We start from the raw sequence: 20,396 nt of genomic DNA, 5'->3' as shown, positions 1-20,396 counted from the left end.
TAGATCAAGATACTAATGAAGTTAGAGTTACATAAAAGAGCTAACTTCATTCTGTTCTACAGTCCTGAACTGCAGCCTTATTTTCAGTCATTCAAATAAACCTTCTTGGCCATAAGGAGGAGCAGTTAGGAGAATGAATGAAAAGCTCAGACAGTGTGTTTTTGTGTTTTTGTTTTTTTTTTTGCGGTACGCAGGCCTCTCACCGTTGTGGCCTCTCCCGTTGCGGAGCACAGCCTCCGGACGCGCAGGCTCCGGACGCGCAGGCTCAGCGGCCATGGCTCACGGGCCCAGCCGCTCCACGGCATGTGGGATCTTCCCGAACCGAGGCACGAACCCGTGTCCCCTGCATAGGCAGGTGGACTCTCAACCACTGCGCCACCAGGGAAGCCCCCAGAGTGTCTTTTCGATGGTACAATATCAAATGCAAAGCCCTTCATGACTGTTGTTCAACCTGAATCACAAAGCATTTACAGCTTCTGATTTAGGATGAATGATTCTGTTAATATATAATAATGGGTAATCTATTAGTCAGCTGGCCTAAAGAAATAGGTCTTAGTAACATTTTAATAATATTTACTTGGGAAAAAACAACATATTATTATTCATCATCTATTATTATGGCTTTCTAACTCGAGTTGAAAACATGCTGCAAACACCCTCTCCCCCCTGCCCCCGTGCTTCTGTTGTGAATAGACCTTGTAAGTCCATGGTTTCAGTCATCTCTCATGTGCCTGTCTTATGTGATTATCATGAAACAATACAGGTTTTTAGTGAGCCACCGTTACTAGATTGGGAGCTCTTCAATAATTAGACTATAAACTCCAAGTAGGTAAGAACTTCCCAAATTATTCATGGATGTATTCCTAGAACCCAGTGCATAGGCACTAAGGAAATTTTTGTTTACTAAAGGGAAGGGACCTGGTCTTACTCATCAATGTATTCTCAGCTTGACATGATGTTTGGAATATCATAGATACACAGCAAATGTTGGTTGAATGGATTTACTGATAATAAATTAACACCCAGGGTAATAACAAATATTTTTCTAACTTTTTAGCATATAAGAGTAAACCAAAAAACAGTTTCCAGTTACATAATTGACCATAGTTTCTAATTATATTACAGTCAATTCAACTAACTTTTACTCTCTTTAATTTTGCTTTGATAGTTTCTAAAACCTAAGTAAGATTACTGAGATCACTAATTGAAAGGAGTCTCTATAATAAAACCATTGTTATCTACACACAAATTACTTATTCATAACAACAGGAAAAACGGTACCTATACAGTGGAGAAGCTGAATAACGTCTTAAACCCGTGATCAAGATTAATATCAAACATATATGCACCACCGTGTTCATTGTAGCATTATTAACAATACCCAAGACATGCAAACAACCTAAGTCTCCATTGATGTGCATATATATACACACAGTGGAATATTATCCAGCCATGAAAAGAAAGAAATCTTTCTATTTGTGACAATATGATGGACCTAGAGGGCATTATGCTAAGTGAAATAAGTCAGACAAAGACAAATACCATATGGTCTAACTTATATATGGAATCTTAAAAAAAAACAAAAACAAAAAACTGAGCTCATAGATACAGAGAACAGATTGGTGGTTGCTGCAGGCGGGGGGGTTGTGGGGGTGGGAAGGAGTGAGTGAAATGTGTGAAGGGGGTCAAAAGTACAAAAGTATGAACTTCCAGTTATAAAATAATAAGTCCTGGGGTTGTAATGTATAGCATGGTGACTATAGTTAATAATACTGTATTGTATATTTGAAAGTTGATAAGGAGTAGATCTTAGAAGTTCTCATCATAAGAAAAAAAGTTTCATAATTCTGTGGTGATGGATATTAACTAGACTTATTGTGGGGATCATTTTACAATATATATGAATATATTTGAATCGTTGTGCTGTACACCTGAAACTAATATAGCGTTATATGTCAATTATATCTCAACTTAAGAAAAAGGATTACTGGCCTAATGGTTAGGGCAAGTCGCGTGGCTAGGTGCAAAAAAAAAAAAAAAAAAAAAGCCTATCAACCAGGCATTCTGTGCCTTGAGAAAGACACCACATCAAATGTTACATACCATTCAAAAAATGTAAAACTTCAATCTAATCATGAAGAAACATCAGACAAGTCCAAATTGACTCATTCTATAAAATAACTGGCCCGTATTGAACAAAATGTCATTGTCATGAAAGATGAAGGAAGGCTGAGGAACTATTGCAGGTTAAAGGAAAGCAAAGAGACACGACAACTAAATGCAATATGTGATCCTGGATAGGGTCTTAGATTGGAGGAAAAAAAATCCATAAAAGGCATTATCAGGATAACTGACAAAATTATAACATAGACTGTAGTCTAAATAAAAATATTGTATCAGTGTTAAACTTACTGAATATGATAACTGTATTGTGCTTATGTAAGAATAAAATCCTTGCTTTCAGAAAATACACACTGAGGTATTTAAGGATAAAGGGGCAGGATATACATTTGAATCTACTCTCAGATGGTTCAAAAAATCAGATATGTGTATGGATTGAGAGAGAGAGCAAGTGAGCAAATATGACAAAATGTTAAAAATTGGTGAATCTGGGTAGAGTATGGGAATTATTTGTGTTCTTTCAATTTGCTTTTAAATTGGAAACTATTTCAAAATTAAAAGTTAAAAAAGTCAAAGATGTTATCTAAAAAAAGCAGAAATTGCTTAAAATAAAATCCCATTTATTTGCAAGTTAAAAAAAAAGTTAAAAAAACCAACCAAACCAAAATAACCGCCCCTCATAAAAACAAAAACACAATCCTGATGAATGGTTTTACATGATGAATGGTTAGTAGTTTCAAGTGTCCGGCTATGGCATATAGTCTACAGCATTACTAATTCTATACAATAGTGGTTCCTTTAATTGTCCTCGTATGGTTGTTTTCTACATTGAAAATGAGTGTCCTATTAGGCCAGGGGCCTAATTAAACTAAACCAGTAAAATTGATTTTCCCCACTAAACTTTTTCTTATGATGTTTATTGCAAAGAATGAGCGTTGTATTTCTTCTTTAGCCCAATTGAAATGAAAATTCGTTCACTCAAGCCCATCTAGTAACTTTTAATTGTTGCCTATCATGTGCCATGTGATGATGATGCTAGGTGATGGCAAAACAAGAGGAATAAGTTATGATGTGTTTCTTGACGAATTCAGAGTAATGGGAGAGTCAGCCATTTAATCAGAATGATTTATTACAGGAGCAGGAAAATGGAGCAGTTAGTTGTCTGTGGGAGCTAGTTTCTCAGAAGTGACATCTGAAGGATGAATAGGAGCTTTCCAGGTGGAGGGGAAGGATATTTATTTCCAGGTGTAAGGAGTAGCATGTGCAAAGGCTCAAAGCCTTGAAAAGTTCAATACTCATTTCTAATTTATGCCAGATGTAGTTCAGAGGCATTAAAACCTACGTCAGCTGCTTTAAAAAATATTTTTATTGTGAACTATTATACACGTTCATAAAAGTGCATAAAACATAACTATCAGCTTGCCGAATTATTACAAGGCAAATATACATGTAACGATCATGAGGTCAAAATCTATAAAATGGCCAGTAGCCCCCAAATTGGCACCCCTCCCCTCCCAGTACACTTCCCAACCTTCTACCCAAACCACTGTTGTATTATTTAACAGTTGCTTTAGCTAATGGATACAGCCACATAACCTACAACTCTATCATCTCTCTCTAAAATTCCCTCGTGTCCCACACTCCCTCCCCACCCAGTTAAACTACTGTTTACTTTGTTGATTTCTGAAAAGGGTGAGAAATCCAGCAACTTTGTTTGGAGCATAAAGTTGTGAAGTTGTGGGAGGGACAAGTATAATAGTAAGTATTTATTATTGTTATACCTGAACTGTGTTCCAGGTCCTGCTGGGCACTTTATTCATTCACTGATTTCCCACAACACTGAAAGTAGCAGACAGCCGAGGAACTGAGGTTCAAGACAGGTTCTCATTTGTTTAGAGACACAAAACTCATGAATGGTGGAGATGGGGCTAAGACCTAGATTTTTCTGACTCCAAAAGTGCTTTTCTTTTTTTTTTTTTCCAACGCAGCTTGTGGGATCTTAGTTCCCCAACCGGGGATCGAACCCCGGCCCCCTGAAGTGGAAGCGTAGAGCCCTAACCACTGGACCACCAGGGATTCCCCATGTGCTCTTTCTACTAATGGTTTTTGTTGAGATTTGACTTCTTCATATGGAAACTGAGCAGTCAACAGAAAATTTAAATTGGGAAGTAATATTATTATATTTGTTTGGACTATAATTCTGTTGATAGTGTGGCATAATGGAGAGAGGGAGAGATGGTGGTAGGGAGACCATGGAGGTAGTTATTGAAATGGTTCAGAGATGAGGGTTTGGACTAGAAGATTGATGGTGCCCATGGAGAGAGGACACTATTTCCTAGACTTTTCTGAGGTATAACCAATGGTGCTAGGTTAGACGCTGGGGATAAGTGAGATGAGAAACCTTGTACACAGGTAACTTGCATTACTTTGCATCTCTGCATGTGCTCCTCTCTATGACTCCAAGGCCTCTACCTTGATAGCCTGAATAGATAGCAACACTGTTGATTAAAATTTGGAAGAGGAAGAACAGGTTTCGTGAGAAGGTAGGTTCAGTTTGGACCCTGCTAATTTTGAGATTCCTGGGGAAATTCAGATTATCTGCCTCCTGGGTAGTTAGAAATAGAGCTTAGAGGCTTCAGGGACAGGTCTGAGCTGAAGATAAAATTTTAGGAATAATCAGAATATATAATCCGACTGCATGTAACTTGAGGTACAGGACCTGGACTCAGACCTACATTTAAATCTTAGGTCAAACACAAATTATCTGTGTCCTAATTTGTAAAATGGGATAATATCTAACCCAGGAACTTAGTAAGGATTCAGTGAAAAACCAGAAAGCACTTAGCACCTTGTCTGAGTTCAATAAGTGACAAAATTATCTTTAGCTATTATTATTAGATTATAATACAGACTTACTTATGAACATACTCCCCTATAACAAAAAACATTTTTTAAAATGGAATTCACTTAAATGCTATCTGAAATGCATTTGAATGGAAGACCTGTAAGGCATGGTTTGGTGCCGTGTCACATGGCAGCATGGTGCATGCACTCTGTCACCTGGCCAGGAAGACCTAAGTGTGCTTTTAGCACCAGGAATGGAAACTTTAAGTCCATGTTCGGGGAGTGGGGTTGGGGGGTGGTTCCTAGTAGGTGACTTACCTCCAGGGCAGCAGGTACAACCTACTCCCTACTGTCCTTAAAATAAACATCTTAGGGAAAGCATTATCACCTTTTTTCATATTATGTTGCTTGCTTAGATGTTAAGTTCTAGAATTGATAATAGATCAACAGTTTAATATTTGTCCTTCTAAATAAATTTTTCCATGACCCTTTCTAAACGTTCAGCCTCTATTTTGGTCCATAATTTGGTTTGTAAATAATTATGAATTTAATTATTTGTGTTGTAAAATGCCACATCATAATCAAAGCTGGAAAAATCTGGACCAGAATATGTATGTCCTATAGGAACTGTAACTGCTTCTACTTGTTGTTAGGTTTTTATACTGTGTTTTAGAGAGATTTGTTTAGAACAGATGGGAAAAATCTTAAAGAAAGCAACAAAATGATGAGAAAAGTGAAGGAATCGCTAAAGTTTATTTATACAAGGCCAGCAAATTGACCCACTTAGTCAGTTTAAAGAATTGGTCTGACTAGTGTTTCCTTGTTATGCTCTTCTTAAAGGCATCATCAAGCATTAAGAAAAAAAAGAAAAAAGAAAAGCAATCCAGCAGCTTTAATTAATTAGTATCATTCTTGAAATATTATATATTGTGATAGACTACATGCAAATATCATCACAATAATTGCTCCCATTCCTATATGCATATCCCTTTGAAATGTGACTTGGCTACTCCTCCCATCAAGAAGGGAAATTTAAAATATGGCACAAATGAACCTACCTACAAAACAGAGACTCACAGACATAGAGATCAGACTTGTAGTTGCCAAGGGGGAGGGAGGGAGGGAGAGGGGTGGACTGGGAATTTGGGGTTGGTAGATGCAAACTATTACATTTAGAATGCATAAACAACAAGGTCCTACTGTATAGCACAGGGAACTATATCCAGTCTCCTGGAATAAACCATAATGGAAAAGAATATTAAAAAAATAATGTATATATGTATAAAACTGAGTCACTGCTATACAGCAGAGATTGGCACAATATTGTAAATCAACTATACTTCAATAAAAAAAATTTAAAAAGAAGTGAAATTTATCTCCCCAGTTTCTGAATATGTGCTGGCCTTTTGACTTTCTTTGACCAATAGAATGTGGTGCAAGTGATGTCAAGTTTCTGCTTCAAGAGGTCTTGCAGTTCCCACTCTGTATTTGCTTGGCGTGCTGCCACAATATGAAGATGCCCAGGATAATATTGAGGATGAAAGGCTACAAGGGGAGAGAAAGGTCCAGCCAATAGTCAGCACTAACTGCCAGCCATGAGTGCACCCAGTCAAGCTGCCAGATGACTGTAGCAGCTACATGCATGATCCCAGACAAGGCCAGAGAGCACATAAAATGGCTTTAAGGCACTGATTCTAGGGTGGTTTGCTACGCAGTAATAATATATATGTGTGTATATGTATGTGTGTGTATGTGTATATGTAATATATACACATACACACACTCACATATATATTCTCTAGCCTTGAAGATGAGAGAATATTTTTAAACTGTAAGAGGGTCTTAGGTTAATCATTAGGATGCACTTGCAGACTTTAAGGATCAAAAATTTCCTTAAAGCTGTAATGTGTCACCTAGGTTGCTGCAGTGAACAACGAAAGGGAAGACAAATAATTTTTCTGTGATGGTTTGTGCATAGTGTTTTTAGAGGTAGGGTGAAAATTCTAGACGATGTTCAAAGTCTCTTTAAACTCTAGGGCCCTGTGAAATTCAGTTGTGATTTCAGCAACTCCATTTCCGCTTCGTGAACTTGTACGTGGCATTTTAATACCTTTCACAAATGACAGGATCTACTGGCTCATCTTTCACATACAATGTGATCCAAAACAGCTGTGGTACAGTGTAGGCAACACAGTATAGCCAGCATAACATAGTGACTAAGGTCATGAGTTCCAGAGCCATACCGTTTGGGTTCAAATGCTGGTTCAGTTGCCTATCAGCTGTAACCTTGATGAGTTATTTAACCATTCTTTGCCTCAGTTTCTCCCCCTGAAGAATGGAATGATAACAAAATCTCATTGGATTGTTGTTAGGATTACATGAGTTAATGCTTGAGCTTAAAACATATTACTCAAAACATGTCAGATACTAGCATTGTTATTTTATAAAGGGACTGATCTAGGTCCTAGACTCAGTTCTGTTAACTGTGTGACCTTCAGCAAATCAGTTAACCTATCTGGGTTTCAGTTTTCTGCCTATAAAGTAAGGTTTACTATGTAACTTCCATGGTTTCTTTTCCTCTTTAAAATTCTACGATTCAGGGTTCAATATTTGTTCTACCCACATGCTCATTACAATCTTGTCTATAATTCTAATTTTTCAAAGATTGTTTAAAACTTATTCTATTAGCAAGCAATTTTGAGGACCCTCTAGTAATGACCACTTTGAAGTACAATATAAGTAATACTGCATTTACTCAGGAAACTAAACACTTTTTATTCACATCTGGTCAGCAAACATTTACAACTCTTACATATCCGAAGCGATGCCTTTTCAGGTTTATGAAAACTTAAAATTGTATATTCATTTTTTAAACCCATGATAAATTTGCTTATTAAAGTAGGAAAAGATCTTCCAAAAGTGAAGACAATATTTCACCTCAAATTTTACCAAAGATTCCAGTGTTAAATAAAGTCCACTTGTTAAGGGTCACGTTTAAAATTTTTTTCTATTTTTTTGCTTAAGCATATTGCACACAATATTATAAAAATGTGATTTTTTATTGGCTTCATAACACCATCATGTGGACATAGTTTATTTTACACTGGTTTATAAATTGTGGCATTTCATTTTAGTTTGACGTTTTGTGTTGCTTCTTGACAATGGGATAGAGAGATAAAAAGATCAAACATACTAAGGTGACCAGTTAGTATGGAGAATGTACAGTACTTGGAATTCCTTTTAAAAAGTTTTTCATTTTCCTATCCTTTTCCTGTCACCCCTATAATCAAGCTGCTACAATCCCTCAGGACCTATGCAAATGTTCCATTCAATATTTTTACAGTAACAAATTTATCAATTACTGGATCTACTACAAACTTAACTTTGAATTCTGAAAATGGATTCCAGTCACTCATTTGTTCTTCCAAAAGCCTATCTACGAAACTCTCTTTTTCAGGTATCCGAAAACTGGCAAGCTAACTACGAAGTGGATCTTGGGGGTCGGAGGGGGGGAGAAATGGAGATAAAGCAAAGGGGCTTTTTCTGTCTTAAAATTTTCATATTTGCTTCTGGAGCAAGAATTCTATCCTAGGAGTCGGGGTGAAGGCGGGGGAGGTGTCTCTCCTGCCCCCGAGCAGCGGCACACAGGTTTGCTAAATTTGACAGACCACTGCGGTCTTGGGGGATTTTCCAAGCTGGAAGAGAGCGCCGATGAGAAAAAGTGCGTACAGCCCACGTGACCCAACTTCACTTTCAGGTGCCAGAAGCGGAGCGCAGCTGCAATCAATACCGATCTTCCACGAACCAGGTTGTTTTCTTCCCAAGGACCTGATAAAACCCCCGAAGTTCTGAGAGACACACTTCGGAAATTGTTGGGTTTTTTAAAAAAAGTTCCACTTGTACCATTTATAAATGCGCTGACAACTTTTTCGGAATCACCACAATTTACGGCTTACGCATTTGCCAAGCCTTTTCCTACAGTTCCCTCCCTTGCTTTTCCAAGCCTCCCGTTTCGGTTCCACCGAAAGAAGAAAAGCGATAGCAACAGTTTGGTTGCCCAGCAGCCCGTCTCCCGGGCGCAATCACCGCACAAGGGGCCTCACACCTCTCGGCCCGCGAAGCCCAGGACTTCGGCTCGCCTTCCGCCGGGGACGTGCGGGAGTACGGCCGCTTCGAGACCCGGGCCGCGGTCCCGCGCCACCCGCCCCGGCTCCCTCCCCGCGCCCGGCCGCAGAGCGTCGCCTCCCCACCGTCGGGGGCGCCGGGCTGGGCGCATGCGCGCGGCGCTCCCGGGCGTGCCGGCCACACTCCCCCCACCCACTCCGAGAGCTTGTCACTTCCTGCCCTCGCCCCATCTCCGTCCGGGGTCAGTCAGTCGCTCCCTGTCGCAGCCGGCGAGTCTCTGCTTCCCCCTTCCTACCCGCTCCGCGGCGGCAGCTCAGGCTCTTCGTGGAGGGGAAGACAGAGAAAGAGAGAGACTGGCTTAATAAAGTTTCCTGAAACAACAACTATTACCAAAAAGAGGCCAAGGCGGGGGAAACCCCCATCCTTCCCCGCCCCTCTCCAAAAGCCTGAGAGACCGTCGCAGGTGGAGCGGTGCTGGGGGGAGCCGGGCTCCGGCGGCAGCCGTTGCCCTGGCAAGGGGCGCCTCGGGTCCTGCCCGCTCCGGTTCCGGCTCCTTCGGTGGCGGCGGCAGCGGCTGCGGGGCGGTTCCTCCTGTCAACTGCCTGCGCCCGCGCGCCGTCCGCCCGCCCGCCCAGCTCCACAGCGCGGAGGGACGCCGTGAGCCGCCGCCGCAGCCGTCGCCTCGGGCCGCGGAGGGACGTGGTGAGCTGCGGCGCTTCCGCGTCAGCGCCGGCGGGGAATCTTTGGGAGCGCGTCGGGCCCGAATCCCGGTCCCTTTGCGCGGTCCGCCGAGGCTGCGCCAGGTGGGGCCCGAAGCCGCCTCTCACGCCAGGCTGTCCCCGCGGCCGTCCGGCCTGCCTTCCTTCCTTCCTTCCGCCCGTCGGCCCGCCCTAGGAGTTCAGTAAGTTGGGCGCACTTGGTTGGGGGCACGGGGGCTCAGCCGGGGAGACCCTGGCGCACGTGCGTCGCGGGAGGGCGCGACGTGGGCCGGTCGCCGGCGGGAGCTACACCTCGGCCGCCCGGCCGCCGCGCCCCCCGCCCCGCGGGCCCGGGCGCCGGCCGTGCCCGCTGCGCTCCGCGCCTCCGTCTCCGCGCGCGCCCGCCCGGGAAGGCGAGGCCGCCGCCGCCGCCCGCGCAGCCGGCCAGGCCCTCGCCCTGCGCGCCCGGGGCTGCGTTTCCGGGTAGGGCGATGAACCTGTGAGGGATTTCGGGCTGAAGAAGCCTTCGTGCGTTTTTCTTTCTCAGTTCGAGAGGAAGGTGCAGGGCTGTGGAGGGAAAGCGGAGGGCGGGTGAGGGGAACGTTTCTGGAAAATGCAGGCAGAACCCCCCCAGGAAGTTCAGGCTGAGTGACGGGTTTGTGCTTCTTTCAACAGCCAAGCCGCAATGAAGAGCTTCTTACAGTGAAAGCAAAGTAGGTCGCGCCCACTGAAAATGCCTTTAAGGGACAAATACTGTCAGACTGACCACCATCATCACGGATGCTGTGAACCAGGTATACGCCTTTCTTCAGTTACTTTGCCCTCCACCAGAGCCACTCTGCTTTCTGTTTTCTTTTAGTTCTCCTTACCTCCTGCCCAAGAAGACATTCCTAACTAAGCAGGCTATAATTTCCCCAGCATAAAACCAGTTATGAAGCTAAAAGCTTGTACAAACAAGAGATCTCCCCTGCTTGATCCCTTTAAAAAAGTACTGCAAGTGTCACCTTAAATCTTTTCCACAAGATCAATTACTCAATCCCCTTTCCTTCTCTTTCAAGGCAGCCTGCAGTTAGTAGTATACCCTCATGCTCTGTGAATGTTTAAAACTGAAGAGAAAGGAAAAAATGGGTACTAGAATACTGGCATTTTATCTTCGAGGAAGCTGTTTCATGTAAATTTTTAAAAACTAAAGTTTCATGCTTTGATAGTGCTTAAAGACAGAATAATGCTTAAACCTAAAAATGAGTAGTTTGGGCTAAGAAAAGTTTGCTGAAGTCCACTTGTTGGAAGAATCAGGTTTTGTTAAGTGGAACCTTTTAAAGAAATTTCTTGGACAGAACACATTGTTGCGAAATCTGAATATTTAGGTAGAATACGTAAATATTTTCAGGATAGTTTGTTCAGTGGAACTCTTTTGAGTTGAATTTATGAAATGAAGAAGTTGCTTTTTGAAGTTTCGTGATGAGTATTACAACACTTCAATAAATGTGATATATAAACTCTTAATAGTTTCTCTGCTTATTAGAATTATGATGTGCTTTGTCACAGACATTTAGAGGTACAGCTTAAAAAGGGAATCCTTGAATACACACTGTCACTAAAACAACTAAGGGCTCTTCTGTTACAGTTCAAAGGCAGTTGTTTATCATTATTTTTGACCTAAAAGTTATTAGGACTTTTTAACACTTTTGCTTGTTTTTTTGTTGGAGTATTTTAACTGCACTGATGTACTTGGTTTTGTCACAGTAGAGTTCATGTAAAGTAGAGTACTTTTTTTGTATAATGGGAAAAAATGGCAATGGTAAAAGGGGAAGAACTATTTTCGGAACACTTTGGTACACATGAGAATAAAATTTGTACTATGACCCTATCCCCACTGATTTGCTGAAAATAATACCTCTGCTAGTAAAACAGGCAATCCCAGGGTGGAATCCAGTGTTTCTTAAACTTTTCCCTGATCTGCCTGCCTTTCACCATCCTTTCTGCTGCATATTTTGTGTATTTGAAGGGATGATATATCACTTACATTTTGCCAAATGTTGAATGGATTTTGCTAGTTTTGAAGTAGAAAGCTGTGAATGACTTCTTATACTTGTGTTCCACTGTCTTTTTATTCCATTTTTTTTTCTGAGAAGTCATTTGAGTTGCATTAGTTAATTAAATCATCATATTAAAACTTCTTATTTAGGAAGAAATTTATTTGGTCACTCGTTTCTTTATTTCTTTGACAAATCTTTATTGAGCACCAGTTAGGTGCTAGGCACTATTCAAGGCAATGGGGATATAAGTGGTGAACAAAACAGATAAGCTCACTCCTTCATGGAACGTTTGAGTGGGAAGAGATAGACGTAAGTAAACAAGTAAGATAATTTGTGACCATACCTTATTTATAAAGTGTATTCTGGTAATTAAAGTTTTCTAGATACTTTAATGTCTTTTTAAAGAGTTTTTCCAGAGTTGAACTTTTAAATATGTGTTGGAACTTTTCTGCTGCTTTTTCTCCCTCATTAACACAAATTCAGATAAGTTGCATTAATCGAAAAATTTCAACTTTATTTTGCCAGGAACTTTTCCTATGCAACTTATTTTTCAGACTGTCAGGTCAAAAGTGGTTGGTATTTTTTCGCTTTCTTAGATAGAAGTAAACACTTTCTGAGGATTTAGTTCAGTGGAAAGCCGAAAGTTTAACTTACGGGGTAGTTAATTGTCATTATTTCAGAGGAAGGTATGGGCCAAGTGGGAGGATGTTTCCATTATGGAGAGGAATATGTTATGGTAGTTTTAAAAAGAGGATGCCCTCAGATGGAGGAAAGACGGTGACATGATGTTTGAGAAGTTCTTTTAATGTGCTGTCCCAAGAGGTCTGACCTCCTTTGGATTATGAACGATAGGTGAGTTCTGAATGAGAGCAGTGTGTTCCTGAGCAGGTCTTGATAGGATGGATCAATTTGTATTGAGGGGTGGTGTTATAAGTCTATCAGTGTATGTAAAATATATTCTTAGTCATGTTTTAAGAAAGTTTTTTGTTAGAGAAATTTTCAAATGTTCGGAAGTAGAGAGAATGGTATAAGGAACCTGATGTAGCCATTACACAGCTCCATCAGTTATCAATATGTGGACAAGCTCTTTTGATCTGTATTCTCCCCTCCCCACAATTCCCTTCTCCATCCTCCAACTGCTCCCCTACTCTCTACTGTTTGAAAGCAAATCTCAGACGTCATAGGTAGAAGGATATTTTAAGGGGCTTATTTTAAGGTAGGAGAGACTCTTAAAAAAGTAGGTGTTTTATTCTGGGAAGTGTGTTCTTGGAAGGATGTAAAGAAAGGTGTTAACTTCTGAGCGTTTGTGTTTTTTGGCTGGAGAGAGATGCTCTTTTTTTCCTGAACGGTCATGTAACCTGATCTTGGGAGGGATGTTAGGATATGTAAGAGGAAATTTTATAAAATACTAACATATAAAGTTTTTTTAGGATTGAGAGTATGTTTTCATGAAGAAAGAAAAGTTCTTTACAAGGGGACCTACACAGATGTGTATACCAAATGAATGTGTCCACTCATAACTGAACTAACCCTGGGGTTATTTTGAATGGTGTCTCAGGATGTGTATGTATTCTGGTGGTACCAGTGATGGTTATGGGTAACAAAATTTTGCTCTAGCTTTAAAATCAGGTGTTGTTATGTGGAAATGGAAGTTAGTGTATTACAGGAAGTTTTCTGGAGCATGTACCTAAATGAGGAAAGCGGGCTCTAAGGAGAAGTTTCCATGTTCCCCCCCATATTTCTCCCTTATTCGTTACTCTTTTTTCATTCTTCCTTTCTAGAATTCTTGTCACTTACGAGAGCCAGGCCTTCGAGCTTTTTAGTTCTTTAAAATTGTATAACTTCTGCCCTATCTTCTGTAGTTGTTTTTTGTAATCAGTTATTGGTTGTTACAGTGTACAAATACTGGAAAGAACATCTAACCTAAATAAATGATATCATCAATCTATTTACAAACTTCTACTGTTGTTTCTCTAAGGGGTTGCATTCTACTTCTCTTAGATTTTGGAAAAGATTTTTCAGCTTTTGGTGTCAGGAAAGCAGTTGATTTGTAGATGATGATAATGATGGTGCTAGAACATTTATTGAGCCTTTACTATATTCCAGGCTCTGATTTAACCAGGTACCTGCATTAGCTAATTAATCCTCACACAACCCTATGATTTGGGTACTTTTATTATTTGCAGTTCAGAGATGAGAACAGAGAAATCAGAGAGTGTAATTTGCTCTAGGGGTATCTAGTTATTGGTAGAAAAAGAATTTCAGTGCAGTCAGTCCAGGTCTGAAGTCTTCTGTTCTTAACCACTGCAGTTAGTGCCAATGTCAGATATTCCCAAAATGAGTTGTATTTCTGTGTATGTTCTTAAAAATATCTCAAAGTTTCTCTTAAAATTGGGAAAATTTTGCTTAATGGAATGATTTGGTCCTGAGACATAGTTCCTCCCATTTGTGTACACTGAACTTAAGAGTTGAAGCCAAAATAAGAATCTAAGGCTGTGTCTCTACACATAGCCTAGCAGCCTTTATCAGACAGCTAAATGCTGTCCAAGCCTGGGCCCTGAAGCAGTAGCAGCACACATTACTGAAGTAACCCTCCTTATCTTCTCACACTGAGCGGATGATGGTAAAATATCATCTGGGTTAAGACGGTAAAACATTATAACATATTGAAAAAAAAGAGGTAATTAAAATGGCCGGTTTTTCTCCACCACAACTATCTCTTTATTTGATATCTGATGGGAAACTTCAGTTTTCCTTTTCAGTTACCTTGTTTCTTATTACCATAATCTTATTTATATTATATATTTATACGGCTACTCTGAGAATTTTGGAAAGCAGTGATGATATTGACCTCTGTATATGAAAATTTTTAGTTTTACAATGGGAATATTATTTTTACTTATTATAAAAATGCTTACTTTCTAAAGTGCACACTTTCAGAAGCCCAGGCTAGTGAAGTGTGAGGCAGAAAGTGAAAATCACCCCTATAAGCCCACCCTGACAGAAAGAACCATTGTTAAATTTCGTTGGTATCCCATCAGACTTTCTGTGTTTATATTAACATTTATACATAGACACACATATATGTTAAATTTATTTCTGTAGCTACTGAAATATATATTAATTATATAATTAATATAATTGAGGTCATATTCTATAACCTGTTTTTGTTGCTTAACAATGTAGTATTGACATCCTTTGTTGTCAGTACATGTAGACCTAGCTCATGCTGTGTAAGAGCCGTGAGAGATTCTGTTGTATGGATATTTCATAGTTTATTTAGTCTGGTTCCTTCTGAGAGACTTCTAAGTTGTTTGAAATTTTTCTCAATTATTTACAGTACTGCAGAGCGCTGCAGTGAACTTTCTTGTATGTCTGTTGTTGTGCACTTGACCAGGTCTTTCCTTAGGCAGTGGATTTTGAGTTTTGCTGTCTTAATTGCCCAGAGAGCTGTACTAGATTGTCCGGAGAGTTTTGGAATGGTTTATGAGGTGTGGCTAGGTTATCATTGCCCTAGAATTTTGGTTAAATGTAGTGGTTCCTCTTCAAGGGGAATAAAAAGGCAAACATGACTAATATGTACTAACTAACACCAAAATAGTAAGATCTTTGCATTTGAACTTAATGCATAGTCTCAGTAGCCTTAATTTCGCCTTGAATTGAGAAAAATTTTAGTTACATTTTTCCCATGATTTCATTTTGCCTTACAAAGATAATGGTGGAATATATACAAAAAAGTGTGATTGTCATTAACATGATTATAGCAAACCATTGTTTTACTTCAATAGTAAATGATTTAAATAAATAACCCTTTTTTTGTGGGGATTGGGTTGGGTGTTTGTCTTCCATGTAGTTTATATCCTGGAACCTGGAGATGCTCCTTTGTTACAGCAACCACTACAGACATCCAAATCTGGTATTCAGCAAATAATTGAGTGCTTTCGATCAGGTATGAATGTTTTAGGATGTATTTTCAATCTTCACATAGTAGCTAAAAACTACCTAGAAATCCTTAGAAATAATTTTTAAAAAATAAAATGTATACATTGGTTTTCTTTACAGAATACTTTTAATTGTCATTTTTAAAAAGTGGATGAGTAAATATTGACTTGATAGAGATTCCTTTTCAGCACCATATATTATATACTAATTTAAACAGTATTTAGTATGGTTTAAAGAAATATGTGGTATATTTGCTGGCAAAGATTCATTGTTATTTTTTGGCATGTTCTTTATAAACTCTCAGAGGACGGTAGTAGATTATACAGGGTCTTTATGAACTTTGACAGTGTAGATTATTTACTCAGAATGTCTGAGATGTCCCTTGTTCTAGATTAATTACTTTATCATCTCTGTTTATGTGACTCACCATCTCCCACCTAACCCTGGAGTTTCAATATCTTTAGTAGAGCACAGATAGAAAAAAGATTATTCCAGCCCTGATATTTAGATATATTTGTTTAGCTTTTCTTTCCATTAGATTACTGTAATAATGGATATATAATAAGTATATTTGTGCAGTTACAATCCAGTGCTCTAAAGTAGGTGTTACTCACTAAGTATAAATGGTTGAGAACTGTTAGAACTCCAGTGTTTTGTAAAGTCTTAGGTTACTGTGATTCTTATGATACACTTGTCCACCTCTTGTGGATTTGGCTTCTCTGACATTGCAGGCTATTAAATCAAATATGAACAAGCAAATATACATGACTGATGGACACCTAAGTGGTGGGCAATTAAAGGGTTAGAATATCTTTTGTTAGTATTTTAAAGCTTATTATATAGTAATGAAAAATTTCTGAGATGCAAAGAAAAAGATAATTTATATGAAACCATTTGTTTTCTATTGAGAAATTTTTTGAGGTGCTTGTTTTTAAATCATTTTAAAGGGAAGTAGTATCTATTTGATTTACTTTAGGATTCTAAGAAATAGATTGTTCTTTAATCTAAAATAAAGTTAATTTCTGAGTCTAAGATTCATTTCTTACACTTTTCATCTGTAGTCCTTATGGCATTGCTTTCATGTATATTAAATCAGTAAGTATTTTGTGTATACCATATGCCTATGCTTAATGTTGGATGGTGGTGTAACATATTTTACTGCATTTTTGTTGTTGTTTTTTACTTTTGATAATTGCCCTTGGTTAACAGAAATAAATAATACATCAAATTCTTCTGTGGTAAATACAATTAAAATTTTTCTAATTAGAGGCAGTATTTAAGTACGTTTCTGGCATAACAGAAGAATGGTTAGTTTTTATTTGTAGTTAGAGTTTCTATTAGCTACTTTTAGTATAGAGATAAAAATTCTTTTTGTTCTTTCTCATATCATGGAAATGAAGGTAATAGCTTCACACTTAGTCATATTCCTTGCTATAGGTTTCTTTTTTAAAAATTCATAATTTGGGATTAACAAAGTTATTTTATACTGCTTCAGTTTATTACAGTGTTATTTGATTAAGAAGTTAGAATTGTTTCATTTATTTTGTGCTTTGTCTTGTAAAAAATACCTTTTCAACAAGCTCCTGTACCCAAAATCTATATATTTTTTTAACTTTGGAAGGTGAATATTTAAAAAGGAAATTATGTGTTTTTTCATTGCACTGTGGTTGTATCTGTTTTCTGTGTTTACTGTTTCTTTACAAAGCTGAAGGAAAGGGACTGTGAAATGGGTAATATGTTCTTTCTTTAAATGTCCCTGGTAAATTTGCCTTCTGAGTTTTTTTTCCCCCAAGCAAATTTTGAAAATACTATAATTTAAATTCTCTAAGTACCCTATCATTTAAATTAGAGATGATTTAGAAATATGCTGAATGATACAAAGAAACTAATTTTGGATTAAAAAAGGAATTCTTTTACTTCATTAGTGTATCTCATAGCTAAGTAATTCTAATTTCCTCAAGATAGTAATTTCTTACGTATCTGGATAATCTCAAGTCTCCTAAGGTAGCTCTTCTTTAGCACTGAGGTATTTAAGCCTTGGCTGACTGAAACCTTGAGAGGATGAGCTGGAAGTTTGGGCCTCATGACTTACGGTCTAAGATCCCTTCTCATCCTGAGACTCGTGTAAGTTTCTCCCGGTCTCACTCTACTCCCAAGCAGCCCCTCAATGACTCATCTCTTTCTAGGCTCTTTCCATCACAGCTGGGTCACACACATTGCATTTAAAGAGCTATCTTGGTGGTGTTTTGTATCTGACAGGTATTTGAAGATGGAACTTTGAAGTCTATGCTTTTACTCTTGTTAACCTTCAGAGGCTAAACCAGGTTGGGCAGTAGTAATGTGTTAGGATATCTTCCTTTGTCTTCAAGCTCAAGATAGTTGTCTTCAGCTCCGGTATCAGCTTTGCTTAAAGGATTCATGGTCTCCTGCCTAAACTGGGCTCTCTTTGGCCTGGTATTAATTCCTACCCAAGCTGGAAGTTTGTAAAAGGCTGAGGAAGGAAGTTGACTCATTTTTTAGGTCTACCAACCCCATGTGTGCTGTACTGACTGCTTGACCAGTTTTGACTCAGTTTCTTTGCTTCACACTTCAGCTTTTGCTTTGGACTGTTTTCCTGGCTTTAAATTACAAATACTTTTTAACCTCTAATCTCTCTTTATTTCTATCTGCTTAATTTATAATCTGAATAGACTTTTCTTTTTGGAATAAATAAGTGGTTTAAAAAAATAATAAAGAGGTATAAAAGCGTATACAGAAATACAAAAGTAAGTGTCTTTGTTCAGACAGCACAGCTACATGGTTTGTGTCTTCTTCTAGAGACCTTCTACACACATATGAGCATATATCCCTCACTTTCTTCCTAATACAAGGAGTAGCTGACTCTGCGTAGTTAGGTATCTTTGGTTTTTTAACAGTACTTTCCACTGTTGTTTGACATCTGTCTATAGATAGATACCTCATTTTTTTTAGAAGGCTGCCTGTTTTGCCCCACCTGCAGATTTTCTACTCTGAAATCCCTGATGGTTGGGTGACTTGAGACATGCTGTTTGCTTTGAATCCTGGCTTCAGGTACTACCTTGACTGTGCCCTGCCCTTTGCTCGAGCCTTTCCTTAGTTGTGTCAGTCCTTCCAGGATCATGTCTGTGACTTTTTGTCTTCAAATTTCCCTCGTATCTATTAACTTTTTTAAAGAAATAGTTGACTTACAATGTTGTGTTAGTTTCTGGTGTACAGCAAAGTGATTCAGTTATATATATATATATGTATATATTAATTCTTTTCCATATTCTTTTCCATTTTAATTTATTACCAGATACTGAATATAGTTCCCTGTGCTATACAATAGGATCTTGTTGTTTATCTGTCCTCTATATATTCGTTTGTATCCGCTAGTCCCAAACACTCAATCCAACCCCCCTCTATTAACTTTTATCTTAGCTTCCTTCTTTTCCCAACCTCTCTCCCCAAACGGAAACAAAATTTTAAATAACAAAAAAGGTGTACTTCCATGAGGTATTTATAAATAATTGATTAATTGAGCTTAATATTCTTTCTTAGTCGCTTAGTCTTCTGGTAGAGGCAAAGGAGCTGTGGAATGCCCTAAGTGTAGAAGCAGAAAAATGGGAAATTGTCCAGTATTCATAACTGGTCTTTAATATGAAGTTGACATCTTTTTTTGAATTCTTAAAATATATATTATCTCTTTTTACAATATTATACTGTCGATTCTTGAACATTCACCATGGGTGTGAACTGCGCAGGTCTATTTTTTGTGGAGTTTTTCAGTAGTAAATATTACAGTATCAGACGATCCTTGGTTGATTGAATCCAAGGATGCAGAAGTGAGGATATGGAGGAAGGGAGTATAAGGAGGACTGTAGGTTATATGCAGATTTTTGACTGTGCAGAGTGTTGGCATCCCTAACCCCTGTGATTGTTCAAGGGTCAACTGTATTGTAGAAAAAAGATTCTACCTATAGAATACACTACTACTATTTGCAAGTAGCAGCATCTTTTTTGAATCTTAGGGAGGAATAAGTTGCAGTGAAAAATGAGAATTGGCTTTGTGTGGTGTTTGCTATTGTAATTAACTAAATTTAAGTTTGGTCATTTACTTTCTTAGAAGAGTTTTTGTTTATTTTTTATTGCTTAAAGCAACATTTCTTGGAGTTAGTGTAAGCTATGACTGGATGGTGATGCCTCTGTCCTGGAAGTGTGATTTATCAGAGATACATAAGATAGTGCCATATTATATGATGGATGTTTTTGGGGTTTTTTTGGTTGATACATAGCAACTGTGGGAAGTTTTAAATCGGACTGCATATTCTGGGGATGAATAAGAAAAATGCAGATTTGTTTTATTTGTTGTTCTTACATTCATCTTCAAAGCATCTCATCTGGGGCTGTGTTCCTAGGAGAGCAGCCATTTATATTAGGGAATTTCTCAAGGGCGCAGATCATATTCTTCGCTTTTCGTGTCTTCAGTGAATAACATTGTACCTGGTATTTAATAGGTGTTCAATAAATGTGTGTAAGACTAAACGAAAGATTCACCAAGTAGGCACTAAAATAATTTTATTCTACTTATAAATTTATTGTAGTATGTGGCAGTGTTCCATAATTAATC

The 20,396-nt window shown here is 38.6% G+C and overlaps 1 protein-coding gene across 2 annotated transcripts in view; it reads left to right on the top strand.

The window, feature by feature from the left end:
- Window positions 1–9,321: 9,321 nt before the first annotated feature.
- Window positions 9,322–20,396, top strand: part of ZNF800 (zinc finger protein 800) — a 53,424-nt gene continuing 42,349 nt past the window's right edge. For both annotated transcript variants that reach the window (XM_060108205.1, XM_060108206.1), the window contains exons 1-3: window positions 9,322–9,991; window positions 10,464–10,582; window positions 15,681–15,776. In XM_060108205.1, the coding sequence (XP_059964188.1) occupies window positions 10,522–10,582; window positions 15,681–15,776 (157 nt within the window). In that variant the 5' untranslated portion in view covers window positions 9,322–9,991; window positions 10,464–10,521. The remainder of the gene's footprint in view (window positions 9,992–10,463; window positions 10,583–15,680; window positions 15,777–20,396) is intronic.

Source organism: Mesoplodon densirostris, chromosome 9 (genome assembly GCF_025265405.1).
Source record: "Mesoplodon densirostris isolate mMesDen1 chromosome 9, mMesDen1 primary haplotype, whole genome shotgun sequence".
NCBI lineage: Eukaryota > Metazoa > Chordata > Mammalia > Artiodactyla > Ziphiidae > Mesoplodon > Mesoplodon densirostris.
Note: the sequence above shows the minus strand (reverse complement) of the source record. Positions and strands in the feature narration are given on the sequence as shown.